Genomic DNA, 25810 nt, shown 5'->3' on the forward strand with positions numbered 1-25810 from the left:
CACCTAGTTTCACTAGGAGCTTACATTATTTACATACGACTTTTCCTGGAAAATATCTGTAACATAAAGCAAGTACTAGGAAAAAAAAAAAAAACATAGTGTGGCCTAAAATTTTCAGAATAACAAAAAATTTTGTAAAAAGTTATATTTATCAATATGTTATAATTTTTCTGGCCTAATTAAGAAATAAAATATAATGTAGAAAAATGTTAATATCCTAGATATATATTATAATTCAAATGACAGAAAGTTCCATATTTTTGCTACTTTAATTATTCCACTCAATCAGTCCTTTGTAAATAATTCCCATACTTCATTTTTCACTGACTTTTTGCTCACTTGACTGTTTCCACTTGTGACACTTGAGTACATTTGTACCAATAAAATGAAATATCATACCCTCAGATTACTTTATGAGAATACTATCAGGATGCTTTGGGCTGCAAGGAACACACAGCCTAACTAGTAGCGACTTAGACCACAAAGCATTTATTGTTTACTAAACTGAATGTCCAGGGGAAGGAAGCCTCAGGCTGGTTTGGGAGCTCAGTAATGTCAATATGGACTCAGGTGGCTGGGCAGTATTTCAGCCCAGAAAGTCTGACTCAAGAGCCTGTGGTACAGTCTACTTCTTCCCTACAGGACTGTCATTGTCCTGTGTTCCTGGGAGATTCTGAGTTCCTGTTGTGAACAGGGACCTTATATCCCTCAATGCTTGGTCCATGGTAATCATTCAATAAATATTCACTGAGCCATTACGGAAATTTTCAAATAAGAGGAGGGAGACCAGGACTATGTGAAATAAAAGGGTGCGTTGGTGCAGAATTAAATCAGAACTGTTCAAGTCAAGGCTGGATTTTTGTGCTCTGTGGTTTTTAAATAGGTTTCAGTATAACTAAAAAGCATTTGGGGTCATTTATAGTCCCTCCACCCCCACTTCCTTGGAGGGTGTTTTGTTGGCTGATCGGTGCTCTGGGTTTAAATTTGCAAGTTTAGAAGAGTAGAATGAGCCAAACTGCTCTGAGAAAGGCTTAGAAGTCACCACAGTTTGCAAGGTTAGCTTTGTGCATGAGTGTGTATATGTACTGGAGGGGATGGGGTAGAGGGCCCGAGTAAAAACAAGGTGACCGAAGGAGAGACCCAACAAGAGATATGTGTGATTGGTAAGTTTTAATCTTTTTATTTTGTTATTATTTTTTAAATTCCAATACGGTTAGCATACAGTGGTATATTAGTTTCAGGTGTATAATATAGCAATTCAACAGTTCTAGACATTACTCAGTGCTTATCATAGTAAGTGAACTCTTAATCCCCTTCACCTATTTTACCCATCCCCCCACTTACCTCCCCTCTGGTAACCATCAGTTTGTTCTCTATAGTTAAGAGTCTGCTTTTTGGTGTATCTCTTTTTTCTTTGTTTTATTTCTTAAATTCCACATAGGAGTGAATTCATACAGTATTTGTCTTTCTCTGACTGACTTATTTCTCTTAACATTATGCTGTCTAGATCCATCCATGTTGTTGCAAGATTTCATTCTTTTTGTAGCCAAGTAATATTCCTTTATATATATATATATATATATATTCAGTAAAAATATAAAAAACGTTGTACTTAGTATGAGTAGATACTAAAGAAGATGAGTTTGTGTCAACGACTTATGTTAATGTGATCCAAATGTTTTATATCAGAATTCAAGACAGTCCCTATTAATGCTCAAAATGCTTGCCCATTGTGTGTGTGTGTGTGTGTGTGTTACACGCATGTTCACTGTATTTACTAAAGGAGGTATGTTTCTTTCCCAGAAATAAAGGTTTTGAGAACTACTCCAGTTGATATCTTACAACCTTTCTTGATAATATCTTATAATTGTTTGAGTGATTTATGCATAATCAAGTTTTGCATGGCATATTTTTAAATTAACAAATTGATTTGGGGACAAATGGGAGAGTTGGAAACCAAAGTGTTAGAGCTTAATAAATTCATCAGGCATTCTTGCTCAAAAAGAACCATTTCACCAAAAAAAAAATACTAGGGGTGCCTGGTTTGTTGAGTGTCTGACTCTTGATTTCAGCTCAGATCATGATCTCACAGTTTGTGAGATTGAGTCCCACTTTGGGCTCTGCACTGACAGTGCGGAGCCTGCTTGGGATTCTCTCTGTCTCCCTGTCTCTCTGCCTCTCCCCTGCTTGTGCTCTCACTCCCCAAGTAAATAAACTATTTAAAAAAAAAAATTAAAAAAAATACTAGAGCAAAACACTCAGCAGACTAGACAAAAATCTAAAGCACTAAGAATGGAATACCTGGAAGATTGTCAGGCATCAGGTAATTGCACACTGTTCTGTACGTTTGTATGTGGCAGAGTAGGGTGGGACAGGTGATGTGAAGGGACAGTTTTCTTTTCTGGAGATTTTCACCTGAGTGGAGATGAAAGGAAAAGGGCACCACAGCGGTCTGTTTCCCTGCAGACTTAGCCAGGACTTTGCAAGTGGCACAGGACTCTCATTTCAAGCCAGACTACAAGTGGCCAAAATCCAAAGGGATTTGCCAGGAATGAATCATGTTTGGAAATGCGGCATGATGTAGAGATTCAGTCAGATAGCTAAGGGAGCCAAATCCAGCCAAGTATAAGGCCACCTTTTAGAAGTCAGAAAGCAGAGCTGGTGGCTGGTCTCAGCTTTTTGTCAAGCTTGCAGGGTAAAGACTGCCACAGTTCTCTCTCCTCTATGGAGGACTCCCAGACCACTGAGCCCACAAGGAGGACTCTGAAGTTTTTGGGCCTTGGAACCTGTCCTACAGTATTTTGCAGTTAGTTACAAACAGCCTTAAATTGATCTTGTAAATAAAATGAGGCCATGGGTAAGAGAATTGCTAGCACAATATCCAGTAAGATTTTGTTTATCCACCCTGCCACCCCTGGAAAGATGGTCTTGTCCAGAACACAGAAATAATAAAAGTGTAGCCATTAAGAAGTGACTCAGCCCATCTTCTCATCTGTTACAGCCTACAGGCTCTGACAAGAAATATTCTCCTCTAGGTCCAGAAATGGCTGCTGTTATTGAAATAGTCCAGATGGTATGAATTACAACAGAAAGGCTTTATAAGTTTGTCCATTATTATCCAGATTTGAATATACACATTAATAGAAGCTGTGTGGCCTGAATGTTTGCTGTGGTATTTGAAACAGTGGTTTCTAAGGCATGCGTATGAGTAAATAGGGAGTGAATTATTAATTTTATACATATTCTAAAGTCAGAACCTATTTATTTCTGTAAAATAGAAATATTTTAAAGTTATAATAATACATTGTAATACTCGTAAATTTTTGTAATTTACAAGTAAATACTTGTAATTTCTTGTAAATACTTGTAATACTTGTAAAAATTCATGTATAACAGAAGCTAATAAAATGTAAAGCAAATGTTCCTTCCCTCCTATCTCCCTCCTTCCCTCCCAATCTCACTATTAATAGTTTGGTTAGCAACCCTCCAGGGCAGGCATGGAGGGGCTGCAAAGGCGAACACAACCAAGATCACTGTCTTCATGAGGCTTCCATTCCAGTCGGGGGGAGACAGACCATAAGCAAGGAAACAAGTAAACAAATAGAACCAAGCCCAAAGAAAGATTACTTTATATTTGAAAGTGGGGTCTGAATGATGAAAAAGAATCAGAGTTTTAAACCTTGTGGGAAGAAAACTGAATGGCAGGTTCAAGGGACAGAGTGCCACAAAGGGCACCACTGTGGCTGGGACTTTGTGTGCCATAGTGAGATTACCAAGAGGGGGATGGGAGCCAGATCGTGTGTGTATAATTGGTTAGGAAGTTCATGTCATGCTAAATACAACAAGAGGCCATTAAACGTTCTTAATCGGGGGTGGGGGACAGAAAGGATCTGATTTTCATTTTTGAAAAACTGATGTAGTAGGGGCATGTAGTAGGGGCAATGTCTGTAGTCTGCAGACATTTTGGAAGAGGTTCATTCACACATACACACAAACACATATACATTTAAATATACTTTTTCTGCAACTTGTTATTGGTGTACATTTTTAGAACTCCTCTTTGCAATTATGTTCCGAGTCAGTTTACTGCCTTAGAAAATCAAACACATCTTGTTTTTTGAACTTTATCTACTCAAATGCAGCAACTTAGTTGGAAAACACAGGTTTGGCATTTTAGCATGGCTCCAGAATGTGTTCATCAGATTTGGCTCTGAATAACTTTTGGATTGTCTCAAAAATCAGGTTTATTCTCAAAAAAAAAATTTTTTTTTCAATAAATTCAGTGCCTACTGGTGTGATACTTTTCCAGCAGCATCAATGGAATAGGTCATGTATACGGCCTGCCAAAGTGATTACTTTGAAATGAAAACCACTCATTTGAAGTTATGTTTATTTATTCACCCAATAAATATTGAGCACCAACAACTAAGTACCAGGCACTGTTTTAGGCACCGGGGATACATCAGTGAATAAGCATGTGAGGAGTATGCAGGTATGCAGAGCCCTACTCAGTGATGTCTGGGTTCTGGGTTGCTTTTCCTGAATTCTTCTTGTTTTTCTCTCACTATTGAGGGATATACCACAGCAGCTCCAAACACATCTTGCTCACTGGAGGATGGCCAAGGCAAGAGGTAAGGAAAAGAATTCTTATGGGTTCTCAGGGATAAAACTCTTCCTCCAAGTCCCACACCCTCTTACTTCACATTATTACCAGAATTAGGTCACATGCTCAGGTCCTAAACCAGTTAACAAAGAGGGACAGAGTATCGAGACAGGTTTAGACCAGTTGTTCTCAAAGTGTAATCTTAGGAACCCTGGAGGGGGGTGGCAATCCCCAAGACCCTTTCAGGAAGTGTGCAGTCAAATCAATTTTAATCATAATGCTACAATGTTATTTGCCCTTTTTACTACCATTCTTTTATGAGCGTGTAGTGAAGGTGACCTGAAATAGTGCAACAGATTGAACTCAGCAGATGGAATAATCAAACTGTCTTCCATTAGGCCAGACATTAAAGATATCTGCAAACTTTCAAATTAATATCACTCTTTACTATATTGGGGGAATATATACTTATTTTCCATTAAAATGTGCTTATTTGTTAAGATGTAATTTTTATTTTTTTAAATAAACATTTTAAATTTCTGTTTTAATTTCTAGTACGTTAAGTGTCAATATAACCTATATAAACAACAGCTCTTTGGGCCCCTCTATCATTTTTAGGAATGGAAAGAGGTTCCTGAAACCAAAAAATCGAAGACCACTGTTTTATTCAGACTGACCTGATTCATCCTTGGGGGTGGGGGCACGACTGAATTTCCAGACCTCAGCCTGACCCAAGCCTTCTTTTCTTTTTTTTTTTTTTTTTTTTTTTTTATTATTATTATTATTTTTAACGTTTATTTATTTTTCAGACAGAGAGAGACACAGCATGAACGGGGGAGGGGCAGAGAGAGAGGGAAACACAGAATCGGAAGCAGGCTCCAGGCTCTGAGCTATCAGCCCAGAGCCCGACGCGGGGCTCGAACCCGCGGACCGCGAGATCGTGACCTGAGCCGAAGTCGGAGGCTTAACCGACTGAGCCACCCAGGCGCCCCTCAAGCCTTCTTTTCTTAGAATCCAAGTCTGTTAGTGATTAGGTCACAATAGGGTGTGCCAGAGGCTGCTTTTTGAATTGCTTGAGCTCAACTCTTATACCTGTTGAAGAGTGAGCACTCCCTTTTTAACTGTGAGGGGAAATGGCCAAAATGAAGCCTTGGTATTTCAAGGAAAAACTGTCATATTAAGTTGCTTCTTAGGATGGGGAGGGGTGTGGGATTTTGAGGGATAGATAGTTGAAATTTCAAAACCCTTCTTGGGAACAGGACTAAGCCCCTCGCCCCCGTATCGGTAGCCTGGGTTAGGGGATAGGTAAGTAATCTTTGGTGATAATTGGTTTCTTCCTCCCCATCAGCCCTGCGCTAATAGCGAGCTTGCAATGATGGCCCCTAACAGGCTATTTGGCTGTCATTCACCTATGCTTAACAACATCTAGCCAGCCTCCTGATGGCTTAGGCCAAAAGCAAAGAGGATTTCATTGGACTCTGAAGCTGTCACCATGGTGTGCTCACTTTCTCGCCTTGATCTTTCATCCAGGATTGGGGGTCTGTGCGTGTACATTGGGGGCGGGGGAGGTGGGAGCACTACACCCTCCCTTGTTCTTCAGTGTTAATATTTGTTTTTGTCTCAATTTAGGTTTCCAAGAGCTCTCAGGAGCCTCCTTAAAATACCAAACCTGTTTCTCTCCTCTTGAGTAAATCCATTGGCTCCACTAAAAACAAACAAAATCCATCAAAGCACATCTTTGTGTTTTTTCTAACTCCGCTCCTATGCCTGCGAGCGACTTCACCATCTGATCTCTTTCCTTTCCCCGGCCCCTCTTCCTCCCTGGAGAATTTTAGGCTGCTATGGAAGAGGGGAGGAGCCGGTTTGACCCCCGCTACGGGAGCAACACAGGCATTCATTTTCTCTGCACATATTTTGCTGAGTGGGTGTGGGACATTTCTGCATAAACTTCTAGTTCACGAGTGCCATCGTCAGTTTTCTCGCTGTCTTCTGCCCAGGTCCGTTTCTTTGCCCTAATTTTACATGTAACTTTCCCCGGGTTGGGTTGTTTGCATCCATGATTCCCCCCACTTGAACCTCCCTTCCCCTGGGCCTGACCTAATTCTGGGTGCCGGCTGTTGTTCGGTTTATTTCTCCACTTTTGCCAGCGCACGTGGCTCTTCTAGGATGCTTCATTTCTGCTTCTAGGGTGGGTGTTGGGGTTCACTGGGGCTCGGAACACGTGCCTTGAAGCAGCCACGACCCGCTTCCCCCACGGAGCCCAGGGGCCCCAGCCCCGCGGGCGTAAGGAGGGGGCGGGGAGCAGGGCCCGGGTGAATCACAGGGCGTAACAGGTGCCGCAGCCGCAGCTGCGCCCGCATCCCTCTCCGGCTCTAGGGATAAGGTTTTCTTTTTCTCTAGGTTTTTTTGGAGGAGACTCTGGGGGCCAATGCAGGCCGCGGTTGTTCATCGCCTAGCAACCGGAGGAGCCAATGGGAGGCGGCTGAGCCTGCGGCGCCGGCGGCGCGGGGGCGGGGTGGGAACCTAGCGAACCTGCCCAGGCTGGGGGTGGCCACGAGGGGAGGAGCGGAGCCCGGCCAAGGGCGGGGAAGGCGGGAGCCCGAGGCGGAGGCGGGGCCGCCGGCGCGGGGCGCTGCGTGCCGCGGCGCCTGTGCGGGCCCCCAGGGCTGCGAGAGTCGGCTTAAGACGGCGAGCGGTGCCTCCCCCGCCGCTCTCGGGGGCGGTGACGGTGAGAATTCTTCTCCCCCCGCCACGCGAACGGGGATTGTGACGCGCCCGCCTGGAGAGGGGCGGGGGCACCGGCGGGGCCTGGGGTGGGCGCCGGCTGGGAGCCAGAGGGCGGGTGCGGAGGTGAGCGCCGGCACCTGGCTCGGCGCCCCGCTCCTCTGCGAGAGGCTTGGCGCGGCCGTTGGGGCCGTTGGAGGAGGCGGGCGAGCTTTGACCCCGGCCGTGGCTGGAGGAGGAGGTGGGAGGTAGGTGCCAGCGCGGGTCCGCTCCCGCCAGCGGTCGCAGCGCTGCGCCCCCGGGAGGAATCCGGACCGCGGAGCCCCAAATCCTCTCCCGGATGGAGAGAGGGTGGCGCCTGGCGTGGGATGACGAGCGACGTGGGGGAGGAGGGGATGGCCAGTTTGGGGCTGCGGTGTGTCGCTAGCGGAGGCTGCGGGGCATGCGGGCTTCGGGATTTGTTGGGGCGAGCCGCAAGAGGCAGTCCTTAGAATGAGTTACTGACTGAGCGGCCCGTGGCTGCTGCGGGGGAAGAGATCCCCGATAGAGGTCTAGTTAAAAGTCAAGGGGAAGAGCTTACATCATCCAAAAGGCAGGCAAGTGTGAAAATATTTTGGTGTAGAATTTTAACAGTAGAGAACGGTAAGCCGAATTGTGAGCTCCCTGCCCGCTTTTGAGCCTATGCTGATCGCCCTGTTTTGCAAGCCACTTGGGCCCAAGAAATGGAATCTGCTAAATAATTTGTTCCTAGCACGTGTAATGTGGCGATCTTTAGATTATTAGCTCATTTCAAGGTCCGTAGTTGTGATTGCCAGATTGTCATTACTTGCAACTCTGATACAGTTCTTGTTGAATCTGAGAGAATCGAGATTTCCCTTTCGTGGGTGGGGCATAATGGGGGAGAGGATTAGAAGAGGCACTCCTCCAAGAGTGGATCTAAACTGAGTGGAAGCGGCCTGGAGTTTGAAATTGCTAGGGCTTCCCTAACACAGATTAGAGTCTGGCTGTAGAGTTGGTGGTGAAAGATGGATGCCTTGGAACATTGCATGGCTCAGGAGGAATTGGTTTACTCTTTAGGTAGAAGAAAATTCTGGTAGCTTGATCTTGAGCTGAAAGGTAGGTATGACTTGACACATTTAGGAGATTGAATAAAACTTGAAAAGAGTGAGAGATCTGGAGAGTGACAAAAATGCTTTTAGAGTTAAACTTGAAGTCAAGCTATCTTGAAATTTAGAAGAAGTTAGAGGTAGATTTATGAACTTGGATTCAGAGAGAACTTCCATCAAAACTCCTCTCCTATAGCTATCATAACACAGAGGCCTAGGAATCTTATGTTATTCAAACTAAACAAGTAAAAAAGCTAATGACCAATTTGACCCACTGTTCTGTTTGCTGTCAGTGAAAGTTCCTCAAACAAAATGGTTCTTTGAAAAGAGGATTAGCAGCTGATAAAATGAAGGCTCGTTTGGTGACTTTGCAGGGCCTCTTCAGCCAAGTAGTTTTATCCCTTCCTTCCCTCCTCTTTCCCCATCTGTGCAATGAAGATAATAAAGCCCTAGGATTAAGTAACATGGGTGAAGCAGCTTGAAGATAACTGCAAAGACTGTTATTCTAGGCTGAAATGTGAAGATCTCCTCATAACACATTGTGCCTTGTGACAAGACTTGTTAAAGTACGTTCTGTTCCAGGCATGCCGAGGTGGCATATATATGAGAACTAAAACGTTAACTGTTCAGATGATTTGTCAGAAGCCTCAAGACCGGCACAAAGATTGTATATACTCATGGGTTCTCCTAAAAGCCCACCTAGCTTCTCTTTGACAAAGCAGGTTTTTAAAAGGTGGACATTATAAAAGTAGACAAAAGTAGCCTTATATATGTAGTATGTGCCTACAGATAAAAAGGTCAAAGACATTGCCCCACAAGTGTGTAATTTTAGTTCGTTTCACATCCTTAAATCGGAGCCAGTCCAAAGCTTTTTAAGTAGTGTTTCTTTTCATACATTTTGCAATAGCTGTGAATATGCCTTGTTGGTTTGTTGCGCTCAAGACACAAAGGGTTTTGATACTGTGAGGGGCTTTTTGTGTCTTTAGTGATGGTGATTATGATTAGCTGGTAATGAAGGTAGATGTTAATCTTGAATTCAGAGGTGACCTAGAGAGGTGCACCATTCACTCTTGCTAATGGAAAACAACCTAAAATCATTACTTTTGATAGTGGGTCAGTAGTATACATAGTACCAGCAGATGTACTGAATTATGCTTTAATAAACACTGAGCTGCTGCTTGCCAGACCTAAGGATAAAAAAGATGAGTGTTGCCTTGAGGAGTTTGTTTTGTAGGAAATTAACAGTGGAGGGAGGGAGAGAGCAAAAATAGAAAAGAAAAATTGCAACTAGGAATAGGCTTCAGAAAGGAGAATTTCGGCTGTGTTTTGACAGAGAAGGAGTTCACCTGGTAAGTGCATGGTGTCAAGTTCTGCCCAATATACTGTTGGGGAAATACTAGTGGATTGGTTGTTGGAGTCAGGTGGGGTGTGTTAGTGATAAGGTTAGAGAACAGAGCTATGACCTTTGACCAGTAGATGCTAGGGAGCTTTTAAATGGTTTTGTTTGGTTTTTTATACATTTTTTTTTTTAGTGTTTATTTATTTTTTGAGAGAGAGACAGAGTGTGAGCAGGGGAGGGGCAGAGAGAGAGGGAGACACAGAATCCAAAGCAGGTTCCAGGCTCTGAGCTGTCCGCACAGAGCCTGATGTGGGGCTCGAACTCACGAGCTGTGAGATCGTGACCTGAGCCGAAGTCAGACGCTTAACTGACTGAGCCACCCAGGCACCCCGCTTTTAAATGGTTTTTATCCAGGAGAATTATATTAGATTTTTAGAAGGGTATTTCTGCCAAAGTCAGTAATTTGAATGATCTGAAAATGTTGTGAATGTAGATAATCTAAGTAGAATCTAAGAGACCTCAGCCCTACTCAACAGTTAAATATAGTTAAAAATAATTTTTGAAGCCCCCAGAAACTGTAGGAAAGAAAAGTGATTATTCATAGAACCAATTTTTATCGAGGATGTTTTACTTTCAAGATTGGGGGAATAGGGATACAAAGATAAATAAGATATAGCTCCATTTTCAAGCAACTTGTAGTTCAGTAAGAGAAATAAAATTATAATGCAGTACAGAAACTAAGTGTCATTAAGGGCTGTTAAAAAACAAAGGCCCTAGCACTGTAGGATTCCGAGATGAGAGAAGACACAAATTGCCTTTTAAATTAAAAATAAGTTCTTGGGACACCCGGGTGGCTCAGTTGGTTAAGCTTCTGACTCTTGTTTTCAGCTCTGGTCCTGATCTCAGGGTTGTGAGCTTAAACCCCTAGTCGGGCTTCTTGCTGGGTGTGGAACCTGCTTAAGATATATTCTCTCTCTCTCTCTCTCTCTCTCTCTCTCTCTCTCCCCCTCCCTCCCTCCCTCCCTCTCCCCCTCCCTCTCTCCCTCTCTCCCTCTCTCCCTCTCCCCCCCTCCCCCCTTCCTCCCCTCTCTCCCCCTCCCCCTCTGTTCCTCTCCCTCTCCCCCCCATCCCCATCTCAAAAAAAAAAGTTCTTAAGTAGAAATTAAGCTACAGCCAGTTAGCCAATAATATTTACAGCTCTCATCTGTTAATTCTTGCTTCCTATATTCCCTTCCCTCCCTCTTAACTCTCCTGAGTCGAATTTTGGTTTTGACCATTCTACTACTACTTTGACCTTGGGCAAGTTATTACTTGACCTTATCTTCTCTGTCCTTAGTCATCTTATTTGTAAGTTAGGAATAATACATACTTCATAGAGTTGTGATTAAATAATATGTTAATATCCATAATGGTGCCTAGAAAAATAACTTACATTTATTATTTAGTATTTCTATTTGATATAAAAATGCTGCAATTGAATAAGAACTAACTTAAGGACAGAATGTTTTTATTTTTTTGAGTTGCTAGCAGATCTGTGAGCATCTAATAAAGTCTCCACATGTAAGGAACTCAGTTTTCACATTCTGGGAAACTAACCTTGAGTAAATGATTTATTGTCTCCTTTTCATATTTGCTCATCACTTTTCTGAAATCTGATTTCTTCACCTTTGTCATAAAGTCACGAATTGCCAAATCCACCATATTTTATTCAGATCTTGCCCTTTCATGGCCTTTGCTGCTGTTCATTACCCCCTCTTCTTTAAAAATTTCTTTTCCCTTAGCTTTCCTAGAGTCCACCCCCCCTACCCCAGTATTTATCTCCCCCAGTATATATCCAGGTTCCCTTCACTCACCTGCTACATGTTAATGTTCTTTAGAGTTCTTTCTGCTGCCTCTTCTTTTCTGTACACATATGTGCTGACGACTCCTAAATCTGCCCTGATGTCTTTTGATCTCCAGGCCCTAGAGTTTATCCCCGTTTGAATGTCTCATGAGGGCATCTCTAAACCCGGTAAGTTCTACACTGAGCTCATTATCACATACTTAACTACACCTGATTTTATTAATCTTATTCCTCTGTTCTCTTTAAGTGACACTGTTACCTGCCTAGTACCAAAGACAGATTTTCGCATAAGAATAAATGCCTCCCTTTTGTATACTTGTCATCGTGTTTGTCAGTCCAACTTCCAAAGTGTTTATCTGTCCTTCATGATCCTCATCATCATGGCTAAGTCCATCAGCCGGGCCCTGACCATTAATTGTGTAGTTGGCTATTAACATTTTTGTGCCAGGGCTGCCGAGAATGGAACCTTAATGTTTTGGAAACATCGAGTTGGGTTGAGATTGCTAGAAGAATATTGCTCTAAAGGAATCCTAGCACTACATACAATCATGTATAGGGTTTTAATGAGTGGCCAGTAGCTACTTACAATCCAAGATGAGTACCAGCTATTGCATATGCTTTTCATCTGAGAGTTAGTCTAGGTTGTAAAGGTCCCAGTCTTGAGTGTGTCAGTCCTTTGCCAATAGATTGTCATCTGCTTGTCTGTACTTTCCTGTCTAAAGTTTGGCACCTTCAACATTATTCTTTCTATTCTGTACCCAAGTCTTAGAAATATCCCCACACAAAAGATCTAGAATATAAAATGCAAGAAGACATCTTAGAAATCATCAATAAGTAAACCCATCATCAGCTGTGTTATTTTATAATGAAGAGATGGGCCTGCAGAATTCACATCATTTGCTTGGGATACGTGTTGAGTGTCAAGAGGAGGCCAGGATCTGTGAGGCTTTGGAATCATGAATAGCTAGTTTTTATTCTTACCTTCCATATTATTAAATAGCTGGATTTTCATTCCTGCTCCCAGGTTTGTAACTGGGCAAGTTAGTTTAATCTGTGTCAGATTCTTCCATCTATAAATGGTGTTCTGTCTGCTCCTTTCTAGAGCCATGGTAAGGATGGCATAGCTGATGAGCCACTCGGCTGAGAGTTGTTCTCTCCTACTGGTTTCTTGTAATTAACTGGCATAGGAGTTCCAGTTCTTCACTCCCTGTCCATGCATCCTTTGTAGATCTGTATGGCTTCATACATCTTTGAAACTATAGCCAAAACTGCTTGTTTTTATACTTTCAGGGGGAAGAATCACTAGCTTTAGATCCTGTGACTCAAAACAGCTTAATCCCTGCCTTAGGAGTTGTCAGGCTGAGGACCCAGGGCTCTTGGTGCCTCATAGCCAGACCAGGTAGAATTTAGTGTTTGACATATTTGAGGGACATTATATATTTAAAAAAAAATTAAAGGACTTCACATACAAAGAATTAGTTATATTCTTGGTTCAGGACACATTCTCATAATTAGTCTATTTATTTAGTTTTAATAATAGGCACCACCTAACATAACAGTAGTGCCTTGACAATAACCTCTGTATACCCATATAGGCCCTTCCAGCCCTTTTCCCTACCTGTCTCACCTGAGGCAACTGTTTACTGAATCTTATATTCATCATTCCCTTGGTGTCTTTTAAAATACAGTTTTATGGCATCTATGGGTTTTCCAAACACATACACAATTAACAACTATGTTACGTGCCCTGTCTTCTGAGACTTTTTTTTCACTTACTATAATGCAAAATTCATCCATGTGGTATTGCTGAGACTCCTCTATGTTGTGTGTCTCTGGGATTTTCTGATTGCTGCCTAATACTCTGTTTTGCATACATGCCCCACTTTTTTTTTCATTCTGTTGCTCTTGGGTGTTTGGGTTGCCCCAGGGTTATGCTCTTGTGCTACTTGGCTCATAAAGAATGTCACTATGGGGCGCCTGGGTGGTTCAGTCGGTTAAGCGGCCGACTTCAGCTCAGGTCACGATCTCGCAGTCCGTGAGTTCAAGCCCCGCGTCGGGCTCTGGGCTGACAGCTCAGAGCCTGGAGCCTGCTTCTGATTCTGTGTCTCCCTCTCTCTCTGGCCCTCCCCCGTTCATGCTCTGTCTCTCTCTGTCTCAAAAATAAATAAAACGTTAAAAAAAAAAAAAAAAAAGAATGTCACTATTTATGTTCATGCCCCTTTGCACAGAGATGCACAAGTTTCTCTTGGATTTATACCTATAAGGGGACTTGCTCGGTTGTAGAGTATATGAATGGGATATATGAATTTCAGCTGCCAAACTTTGTTTTTCAAAGGTTCTTGCTACCTTCCAAGGTTTGTTGAGCCTTAGCCAGGTTCTCTAGGACTGTTATTTTCAACCCTCATGTAGTACTCTGGAACACTTTTACATTATTCTCAAAAATCCATTCTGTAGCACCCATAGGTAAGAATTCCTTTTTGGTATTCCATATTCTAAGTGCATAAATAGAATACTAACTTACACTGAAACACATTCTGTAGAGTATAAGCCACGTTCTCAGGCTTGATGCATCAGAATCCTGTGGAGTTTCTGTTAAAACACTGATTTTCTGTGTCCCACTCCCACAGTTTCTGAATCTTTAGACCTGGAATGGGACTTGAGAATTTGCATTTTTAGCAAGTTCTAGATGCTACTGATGCCCATCCTGAGACCACAATTTGAGAACTATAACCAATGACTGAATTTGGGCTGAATCATTGAGAAAGCTCTTATACATGATTACACTATTACAGATTCATGAATTATGGTGGGTTTTTTGTTGTTGCTGTTTCCATTGCCTTTACTATGTGTTGTTACCGTAATTATTTTAGGAACAAAGTACTGATAAATGGTAACTTTTTTATTTGGACTTCTTAGCTGACTTTAAACCTTACAAAGTAAGATAAATTTTAAAACAGTGCTTCTCTTTTGTTCTTAACAATCCTCTTGTAAGAATATGATTGTTGCTTTCCTACATGTATACTGGAAGAATTTGAAATTGGTATACTGTCTCTAAATTAGCATGCTCTTTTTTTTTTAATGTTTTATTTATTTTTGAGACAGAGAGCATGAGCCGGGGAGGGGCAGAGAGAGAAGGAGACACAGAATCCGAAGCAGGCTCCAGGCTCTGAGATATCAGCACAGAGCCTGACGCGGGCTTGAACTCATGGACTGTGAGATCATGACCTGAGCCGAAGTCGGAGACGCTTAACCAACTGAGCCACCCAGGCGCCCCTAAATTATCATGCTCTTGATTCGTACACTAGATCACCTTGCTGCTTCTATGAGCTGGCACCAATCAAGATTGAATTGAAAGCCATTCTGAGATGCACTATGGCTTAAATGTGGGTTCTTGTCTGTCATCATACTAAAGTAGCATACCTCACACTAATATGTCATTGAACTAATTGACATTTATTCAGCAAATGTTTTACTGGATCCTACCTACCATGGCTCATGTATGATACATCATAGCAAAGCAGAGTACAAACAGTACAATGCCAGGCCTCTTGACCAGTAGGTCAGTTTAGGTAGTGGGAGACAAGTTTCATTACAGTGAGATCTGTGTTGTAAAAGCTAATGCAAAGTGGGGGCACATGGGTAGCTCAGTCGGTTAAGCATCCAACTTCAGTTCGAGGATTGGAGCCCTGCATCTGACTCTGTGCTGACAGCTCAGAGCCTGGAGCCTACTTCTCTCCCTCTCTCTCTGCCCCTTCCCTGCTCACTCATGCTCTGTCTCTCTTTCTCAAAGGTAAATATAAAAAAAAAAAAAAAGTTAATGCAAAGTGACCTGGAAACACAAACAGAAGGGAATGGCAGTTCCAGGAAAGCTTGGCAATTTGGGGTCTATATTCACTAGATTAAAAACAAAATTTTTGGGGGCGCCTGGGTGGCTCATTCGGTTAAGCATCCGACTTTGGCTCAGGTCATGATCTCGCGGTCTGTGGGTTCGAGCCCCGTGTCGGGCTCTGTGCTGACAGCTCAGAGCCTGGAGCCTGTTTCGGATTCTGTGTCTCCCTCTTTCTTTGACCCTCCCCCTGTTCATGCTCTCTCTCTCTCTCTCTCTCTGTCTCAAAAATAAATAAACATTAAAAAAAATTAAAAAAAATTTTAATTGCTATAACATGGAATGTTTTGTCTGTGCTTATATATTTCACATCCCAGTTGCTCAGTTGGAATAATTACTATCTTATTGTAATGTAGTCTCAAGGTGACTTGGCAGAAAAGTGAGTACTTATGTTTGTGTTCAGTTTGAAAAGCAGCTCATATACTGTGTTTTCCCTCCTCTCTTACAATAAAGACAGTAAGGTGTAATAATTCACGTGTTGGACTACTTGGGTTTGAATGTTGGCTTTGTCAGACTCTAGCTGTGTGACCTTGGGCAAGAAAACCCTCTGGGTCTTGGTTTTGTCATCTGTAATGGGGTGGGGGAAGATAACTATTTGGGCTGTTGTGAGATTGAATGAGTTATTATATTAAAATGCTTTAAATTTTTCCTAGTTAATGGTTTATCCTTAATAAATTGTTATTGTTGTTAGGGGCACCTGGTGGCTCAGTGGGTTAAGTGTCTGACTCTTGATTTCGTCTCAGGTCATGATCTCACAGTTTGTGAGTTCAAGCCCCACATCAGGCTCTGCACTGACAGTTTGAAGTTTGCTTGGAATTCTCTCTTTCTTCCCCTTCCGCTCTTTTTTCTCTCTCTCAAATAAATAGATAAACTTAAAAAAAAAAAGTTAATCTTGTTAGAATTAGGTAGAATCTCTTTTGCTAAACATACGGTTATGAAGACCATGTGTGCACATTTTTATAAAGAGGAAATTTTAATATGAATAGCTGTACTCAACTCCATATTAGGTCCCATGAGAAATGTAAAAAAATATAGTTAATAGACTCAAAATTCTTTAAAAGTCACCTAGTTCAGCCTCCTCATTTTGCAGATGTGGATACTGAAAACCAGAGAAATGATGACTAGGTCAAGGTTGCTCAGTGAATGACAGAAGTGGCCCCAAGAACCTTAGCCCCTGACACCTGGTCTAGTGCTGTTTCAATATCCTGTGCAGCTTCCTGAAGTGACACTGTCCTGAAACAAACTAACAATTCGATTGGGGAGCCATGACCAGAACAGATAAAAACATAAGCAGTGCAAGTCAGTGTATAATGAAGTATCAGGTGATGGGGAATATCTCTGAGTACATACCTTATGTAACTTAATAAACTGCTCTCCTGACGCAAGGAAGTACATCTTATTGCTGAGTCATAGAAGATCAATAGAGTAAGAGCATTCTTTTTTGAAAAGAATCTTAATAGTTATAAATCCGTGTCAATCTATTTCCCTTCTGTCTCCTACCAAATTGAGACTATAACTGAGCCAGAGGGATAGTCCCTTTTGCTAGGTGTGCCAGTACTCTGTCTTTACTCTTCACAGCAGTGCAGTGGGGGATGGTCTTCCCTGATGGGCTAGATCCCCATGGATATACTCCAACAAAGCAGGGCATCATTGTGAAGACTGCGTCACCGTTGCTCACTTGTACGTGTGAGTAGGTGGGATAGGTGCTAGAAATGTAACTGATTGGTGGAGAGAGCTTATCATTTGTCTAAGTTGATATTTCCACTAAAGGGTAGGGATGCTACCATCTGGGATTGAGGTGGGAGTACTTCCTCATACATTATCATTAATTGTGCATGAGCCCACTGCTTTTAAAGATACTACAAAATAATCCATGCTCCTAAAACACTCCAGCTATATCAAAATGTCCTATTAAAGAAGTGAATGGAGGTAGGGTCCACCCCGCCCTACACCCAGCCATCTCATCCCACAGGATTGTCATGTTAGTAACAGTTTGTAACTTTTCTAGACCTTTCTCCTAGAGTTGGGTAGTATTTATATAGTTTGATTTAATGAAACATGGTGATCATACTATTGATATTATCCATACTGGGGTTTTTTTTCATGCTGTACATGCAGATCTTCTTGAATAATCCCAAAGTAGCCCATCTTTTGGCTAAACTATCTGTATTGGCATTTAACTGCTTATTGACGGACGTTTAGATTGTCTCCAGTTTGTTGTCATTATGGTATGCTTGCTCATTTGTATGATGGGATATGTAGTAATAGAAGCCTTTTACAGATTGCAAATTTTTACAGACTGATAGATAGCCATCTAAAACTACAAACTACTGACCACTGCTAAAGTTCTGTTTCCCTTACATAATTGATTATCTGAGTAGCTGTAGGACTTTTGTATAATTTCTCACTGGTTTTTGCCCAACAGGGCTGCTTGCTTTTGTTTGTTAAGATACTACAGATGTTTATCATTGTAATTGCCTTTTAAAAACGTGGATTTTTTTTTCATCATTGTAAGGAAAACACATTCACTTACAGAAAACTTGGAAGACACAAAAAACTAACGATTACGCATAAGATCTGTGTGTAAATGAAAGGGATAAAGTCTGGCTCTTCCCCCTCCCTTTTCTACTCACAGGTTGTTCTCGTTTTCTAGTTTTTTCTGTTATAGCAAATTTCTATCTTTATAGAGCAGAATTTATATCTATCTCTATATACTCATATAGTTTTGGGAGTTTTTTAAAGACCAAATAAGGTCATGTTAGATAATTGTTCTGCAACTTTTTTTTTATTATTAACAAAATATCGTAAAATCTTTCCAAGTTAGTAAAGTATCTAATAATAGCTAACGTTTATTGAGTACTTACTGGGCACTTACCATGTAACCAAGACCTTATGTGAAGCCCTGCACATGCATAAACTTTTAATAAGGCTATTAAATAATTTTTAAAACTAAATATATTTACCCATCTAATAATCTTTTGAGACTAAAGACTCTATACTCTCCTTTTGCAAATGAGGGAAATGAAGTTCAGAGATTTCTGTCCAGGGCCACTTAGTTTGTGGGTGGTGGAACCGGGGTTTGAAACCCGGTGGTCTGGCTTTGGATCCTGTGCTCTTAACCATTATACCATACTGTTACTCATACTGCAGCAACAGTTAGTTCAAGGGTGTATATAAGAAGTTTAAAATATAGCATGTGGTTCCCTGCTTCCGAAGCTACTAAGAGGGTGGCTTTCTAATGGCAGATTCTGGCTTGGAGCTTCACCAAGATTGTATCCTTCAACCCAAAAGGATATGCACGAAATATTTGACCATAATTTGTGTCTTCACACTATGTTGTGCAGTCTTTGCCCAGTTGGAGATGTGGATTAATGAGTGGTGGCCTTTAATAATTGGTAGGAGTATTGCTTCCTGAGCCTTTCATCCACTAAAGCAGCAGCATGTGTTGGTTAAGAGAATGGGCTCTGGAGTCTAGGGAGGGGGTGGGTAGCCTTTCTGTGCCTTAATTTCCTTATCTGTAAAAAGGAAATGATACAGGATTGTTGTGAGAATTGACATATGTAAAACATTTAGAACAGCCTCTGGCACATGTTTGTTAAATCAGTTCCTTAACTACTAGCTATGCTGTGCTTAGTTCTTCACCTATTATGTCATTAAATACCCACAACCACCCTCCAAAAAGAGAGTGCTACCCCGTTTTCCAGGTGAGGAAACCAGCTGGAGAGACTTGGTCAGGATGTGATCCTAGTCTGTCTGGCTCAGGCCTGTGAGGCTTTCCCTGTTGGCACTGTACTCCCGAACTCTCAGGCCTCCTCGTAGCCACAGACTCAACAGAAGGGATGGTTAAGGGAATGCCACGTTTGGAGTTTCAGCCATCCAAATATCTATTCAAACTTAAGTTATGAGGAATTTGTTTCTGTGGAAAATTTCTATACTTTTAAACTGTGCCACTCAGATGAGTTACTTTAGATTTTAAATTTGTAAAAGATAGATTTTCTAAGTTGAATTTGGTGTGTTTCTACACTGATATGCAAACCTCAGTGGTTTTATGTAAGGTAGTAGAAGTATTTATAATGGAATTTAAATCTGTAGTCTTCTTTGGAGCAAAAATATAGATAGTAGTATTAGTTTTTAAAGTAATAACATTTGCTTTTTGAGAGTAATAACATCTATTTAAAATATGCTGATAACTGAATTTTTAATTTTTATGAGTGAATTTGTAAGATAGGACGAATACATAAAGACATAGTTTTAACAGTTTTCTTAACCTGACAATTTGGTGACTCTAACTTTGTGAGATATTAGCGAAGACTTTAATTAGCTGTTTGTGACAAATCCTGTGCAATATTTAGAAGCCTAGATGGTATAGTGAGTGTTACTACATTCCTGTAATGAAAAGCTATTATTTTCTGACACTTGATTGAAGTTTTAGAATTCCGATTAGGTAGGCAATTGCACCTTCTCAAGCTTGAATTTCAAGTGAACTTGAAAAGAACACTTAAAATATTGTACTGTGTGAAGGAAATCTTGTAATCAAGATACTACTTATGTTTCTGCTGAGCTCTTTTTCAGTTGGTAGTTGTGTTAGAGATTTGGGGGATGAAGAGAGTAATACTTTTCTCTGAAGGACTCACATCTTTTGCATCTTTTCCATTGCTGTTTTCCTTTGCTTCCCAGAATGAACATGTTAATTTATCATCAGTTATTGAGTATTGTTCTGTCTGTTAAGATCAGTGGAGGGAATACAAGAATGTAAAAATTGTAGTACGTGAGAGTCTAGCTAGGAACGATGACACAAATTAGTAAGTATACAGAGGACCTAGAGAATAGAGTTTCGTGAGCTGTGCAGAGGGGATGATGGTGGTTGTTCTGGGCTTTGAAGAAGCGTTAGTTTGGGGTTAGGTGAGAGACGAAAGCCCAGGTGGAGCACACAGGTTGGAAGTGAGTGGGCCGAATGTGGGATGCAGTTCATTATGAACATTTATTGAGCACCTGCTTTGTTTCAGGCACTGTTTGATACAAAGATCCCAACCCTATAGGAAAGTTCATAACTTCCTGTAGACGTTCATAAACTAGTCGTGGGAGGCATCTGCCTATAATAATATGGACAGATGAATTGCCCTACTGGATGATATTGTCGTAAAGGTGATTGTTGCACTTGTCGTATATGATGTCACTTTAGTTACGTTTCAGCTAGAGACATGTAAGTTATAGGAGGGACGCAAAATGTATACATATTTTTTTTACTTGCATTAGTCATCTATTGCTGCATAACAAATGACTCCAGAACTTCACAGCTTAAAACGACAGACATTTATTTCCCAATTTCTATCCATCACTAATTTGGGTGCCTCTGGCTCGGGATCCCTCGCTAGGCTGCTGTGAAGATGTTGACCAAGGCGGCAGTCATCAAGGTTTGACTGGGGGAGGATCTACTTCTAACCTCACTCCTGTGAGTCTAGGCAGGCTTCAGGTCTTCACTGGCTATTGGCTGGAGACATTGAGACATCAGCTCCTTGCCACATTGGCCTCTGCTCACAATATGACAGAAAAAGGGATCCAAGAGGCAGTGGGTGGTAAATGATCCTATACAGAAGCCACAGCCTTTTTATAACCCAAATATGGAAGAGAAATCTTGTCACCTCTTGGTGTATTCCCTTTGTTAGAAGCTAGCCACTGAATCCAGCCCACATTCAAGGAGCAAGGGTGCCCAAAGGTGTGCACACCAGGAAGCAGGGGTAACTGGGAGTCATCTTAGAGGTTGCCTACTCCCAAATTTTACAAGTGATTATTGTATATTGAGACCCCCCAGAGTCTTTTGTATAAAAGGAAGAGCAATAACCAGCCAAGGAACTTTTCTGATGGAAACAAAACAACAAAAAACAATGGGTGTAATTAACCTGAACTACAAATGTTTTTGCTAAACATCTACAAACTTTTGGTTTTGATGTTGTCTTAATATTTACTCTAGAATACAAAATGGTAAGATGAGTGATTCCACCCTCGTTAAACTTTCTATAGAACTGAATTCATTTCTGAGAATTGTTTTTAAGCCTTTTGAAAGCAGAGTATTTCTAAATGAGGAAAAAAGCTGTTGTTTATGGCATAGCAGAAAAGTTTACGCATATGCCTCAATTTAGGTAGTAGATATGTTCCTTTAAGGACTGTATGCTCTGAGTAGAATGATTTCAGGTGAACTATGGGATTCATTCTCTTTAAGAAATTTGATGGAAATCTTTTTTATTCTATTCTACTTTTAACTCTTGTCTTTCTATAGAGGTTTGCGTGAACAGTGTGGAAAGGTTACCTGGTGACAGAGTGAAAAGAGCAATTTTGAAGACAGATTTGTGTCCAGGCTTCACAACCAACCAGAAATGTGGCCTCAGGCAATCCTGTTGGCCTCTCTGAGCCCAAGTTTTCTGTCTGTAATATAGATAAATATATATGAAAGAAAATGCTTTGACATGAAGAATGATAAACTTATGAAACTTACTAAAGTCTTCATTTTTCATAAAGGGTACAGTTAATTTCAGATGTCTTATTATTTCCCAATTTTCTGTTAGGATTCTAACCTAGAAAATGCCACTAGACAATTCTTAAGTTCTGCATAATCATTTTACCCAGGAAAGACTAGAGTACCCTTGCTTATTTATACCCGAAATATGGCATTGGTACTTTGGCAACATATTAAGGAAGTCAAAGTAGTTCTTCAGAAAAGAGTAAGGTAACATTTTTACAGAAATTACTGCAGTTTTGCTGAAATTAGTAAGATTTTTTGTTATGTAGACTGACTTACTGGAATGTACATTGAGAAATACTTGGAATCAAGAAAGTTTTTTAGATGTCTATATATATATATGTTACCCACGAGGAGGGAATAAAACTCTCTGATGTAGAGGATAGGAGAAAGAATTTTTATGGATTACTTTATAGATGTTTTCTTTCTTTAATTTATTTCAAGGTTATTCCTCAACAATTTTAGATGAATGAAAGGACTTTTACGGGATGGTTAAATTCTTTAATCTTCAAGATTTGCTCATAAAATTCATTCATGAATTTCATCTGTCTTGGAATCCAGACAGCTTCCCTAACCAGTGGTATATGAAGAGAAATGGGGGTTGCAGTTTACTTGAATGTGAAATGATTTACTGTAGACCTTTTCCTTTTCTCCTTCTATAGTGAATCTATAATAACAATGCTAGTATAACCAAGTTTGTTCTTATGTGACTTGTCATGGGTGCTCATGGTTCACTGTGTAATGATTTGCTATGACTTGATTTATCTATTATGTGGAACTTTTCATTGTGTGTTTCAGCACTTGGCTTTAATGGGGTCCTTCTGGCTGCTTTTGAAGCTTTCAAAGTTGAAATACTTGTGATGGTGTTAGGTTTATGCAGAGCAGAGATATTCCTGTTAGCTTTTTTCTTTATCTTTTGAAGTTAATACTAATTTATTATAATATCTTTATAAAAAATAGTTGGTAACCTTACTGAAATTTAGCTGTGGTTGAGCTAGAAATAACTTGCTTAACTTAGTCTCTTGGTTTGGGGATGTATATTGATTAATAGTCTGGTTGGGCAACTTCTTTTATTACTAGCATTCTGGCGTATAATTTGGTGCATCATTGAACAGAAGAGGATACTTAGAAACTTTTAGATTGTGTGAAGTCAGATACTGTTGGTTAAGTTCTTTTTTTGGTAGAGCTTCAAAGTGGAATTTTGGTTTTTATTGTGAACATTTAACTAGACCTGAATATTTCACAGTTGGTTGTTTCTTATTGTTTTTGTTATTTTAATTAACAAATTCACTCTCTAAACCTGTAGACAGTGGACAGAGCTACATTCACAGAAGAAGAATAACTGACTTAAATTACAATTTTAAAGAATGGATGTATAGCAAACATTTTGGTGTTTGATCTTTCTGTTATGTATGAAGACAAAAGGTACTTAAGGCAGTATTGTGTCTTATTTAAAAAAAACAAAACAAAAACAAGAAGGGCTTGGGAAAGTGCCTATTTTCTTCTGATATGATGCCTCCCCTCTATGTAATGATTACAAAGAATTAACCCACTGAAAATTTGTGTTTTTATGAGGATATCTGCCTCCACATTTTCTCAGGATTTGTGTTCAGCTTTTATCATTAAGAGCAACAGTGCCTTTTGTTACATAGATTATGGAATCTCCTGTCATTTATCTCAAGCAGTCCAGATCTGTGTCCAGATGATGGTGATGGTGATGGTGATGATGACAACTCATAGTAATTATGTGTGTCCCATATGCCGAGTCGTGTGCTAAGTACTTCTTTATGTTCTTGAGCTCACTTAATCCTCAGGGAAAATCATGAAGTAAGCCATTATTATGTCATTTTACCAGTGAGGAAAGTAGGGCTTGGAGAGGTTAAGTAACTTAACCAAAGCAGAGCTGGGCTGGTATAGACGGGTTTATTGTCCCTTAGATCCTGTTTTGTTTATGGCTGCTAGCTCTGAAACCAAAAAGTGAAATCATTGTCTTTCTTGGTGCAGACCTTTATCCTGCTTATCCTGTTCCTGAAGGCACCCATTTAAGGACAGAGGGAAGTGCAAAATAGTTCAAGGTGCTCTTACTAAGGCACATGAGTAGAAAAATAGCAAAAATTGGTGCCGGATTGGGTACCACCTGTATGTGTGTGACATTGTAACATGTAATACAGCAGATAACATAATTTGCATTAGTATGTATTATAGGCTGCTATTATGACCTAGAAATCATCCTTGATTTCTCTTCTGTGTATTTTTCATCCCATCTTCCAAGTCCTGAAGATTCTATCTCCAAAACACATCGCTAATTTATCTACCTGTGTCTATTTCTGTTCAAGCTGTAATGTAAAAGTGTCTTCTTGCCTGAACTCATGCAGTAGCCTCATATCTTCCAGCCTCCATTATTGCCCACCTGCAATATATTCAGGGGGTAGAGGAGCTGAGGTGATCTTTTTCAAAGCCTAGAGAAGATCCTGTTGATTTACTGCCTAAATGCCTTCCATGGCTTTGCATTGCTCAAAGTATTTGAGAAAATCTACCTTCCTACCATCTGTCCTTGTGTACTTCAGAGATACTGGCCTTCTTTATGGTTTTCATTCTTACCAAGTTCGTTTCTTCTACCTGGGCTGGAACATCTTGTGGCTGACTGTGTATCATTTAGGTCTCAGTTTAAATGTCAACATTTCGATGCAGCCTTCCTTGATGAATCTAGATACCCCCACTCCAGGACCCTCAGGTTACTGTGCTTAGCTTTCTTTATAGTTCTTATCACTCTGTGTTAGGTTAATTTATTGTCTCATTATCTATTTCTACCCCCCCCCCCCCCCCCCCAGAATGTAAACTTGAGAGCAGGGCTTCCTCTGTGCCTAGAAGAGGGTGCCTGGCACACAGTAGCACAATTAAAAATATATTGAATGAATGAAAATTTTCCTCTCATTTCAGTATTACATTATGAATATTTCCATAATCTTAAATATTCAGAACGGGCTGCGAACTCTTTGTTTCATAGTCCAGATCCGGCCTTTTATTTGGCTTATTAAAAAATATTGTTTGGAGTGTAACTTACATCCAGTTAAGTGCACAGATCTTTAGTGTACAACTTGAAGGATTGTACTAATGTGTATACTTGTGCAGCCATCTCGGATCACTGTGGAAAAGGCTCTTTCACATCCTCCTTCCAGCCACTGCCCCTTCCACAGGGTACTTGCATAATTTTCTAATTAGCTTCTAACATTAGGAGATTACACAAAATTTCATTTGAATTTTTTTATGGTGTAGAAGTATTTATTTCTTCCATTTTTCTTTATAAAAAAGTGGAAATGATGGTAGGCTGAAACTTATATGAAAGGTTCTTATACTTAGTCCACCTCATTCATACATATTTCTGGCCTCTCATGTATTTGTTAACCATCCTAACTCCACATGGTTGTGTTTAAAGGTGTTCTGTTGTATAAATGTGTCATTTATTTAACCAGTCTCCTGTGGAACATACAAGCTATTACTGATTTCAAGAACAACTTGTAGATGAATCCTTGTACAAATCTTTTTTCTTTTACTTTCAGGTTTTTATTTTAATTCCAGTTAGTTAACGTAGAGTGTAATATTGGTTTCAGGTGTAGAATCCAGTGATTATCACTTAAATACAATGCTCAGTGCTCATCAGAAGTGCCCTTCTTAATGTCCATTACCCATCTAGCCCATCCCCCCACCCACCTCCCTCCATCACCCTCATTTTGTTCTCTGTAGTTAAGAGTCTTTTTTCCTGTTATGCCTCTCTCTCTTTTTTCTCCCCTC

At 40.5% G+C, this 25810-nt stretch overlaps 2 protein-coding genes across 10 annotated transcripts in view; both read left to right on the forward strand.

The window, feature by feature from the left end:
* The first annotated feature begins 3043 nt into the window (after positions 1-3043).
* On the forward strand, positions 3044-7579 carry LOC131491100 (alanine and glycine-rich protein-like). Its single transcript, XM_058693611.1, has 2 exons — positions 3044-3073; positions 7004-7579. Exons 1-2 carry the CDS (start codon positions 3044-3046, stop codon positions 7577-7579), a joined length of 606 nt encoding a protein of 201 aa, XP_058549594.1.
* Positions 5757-25810, forward strand: part of SSX2IP (SSX family member 2 interacting protein) — a 43573-nt gene continuing 23519 nt past the window's right edge. The window contains exons 1-2 of one of the 9 annotated variants that reach the window (XM_058716781.1): positions 7413-7575; positions 11732-11783. The gene's annotated coding sequence lies outside the window, so the exon portion shown is untranslated. Of the gene's footprint in view, positions 5909-7159; positions 7332-7412; positions 7576-11731; positions 11784-24070; positions 24094-25810 lie in introns of those variants that run through there. The other 8 variants (XM_058716784.1, XM_058716785.1, XM_058716787.1 and 5 more) reach the window with 8 other exon arrangements.

This window comes from Neofelis nebulosa, chromosome 2 (assembly GCF_028018385.1).
Source record: "Neofelis nebulosa isolate mNeoNeb1 chromosome 2, mNeoNeb1.pri, whole genome shotgun sequence".
NCBI classification, from domain to species: domain Eukaryota; kingdom Metazoa; phylum Chordata; class Mammalia; order Carnivora; family Felidae; genus Neofelis; species Neofelis nebulosa.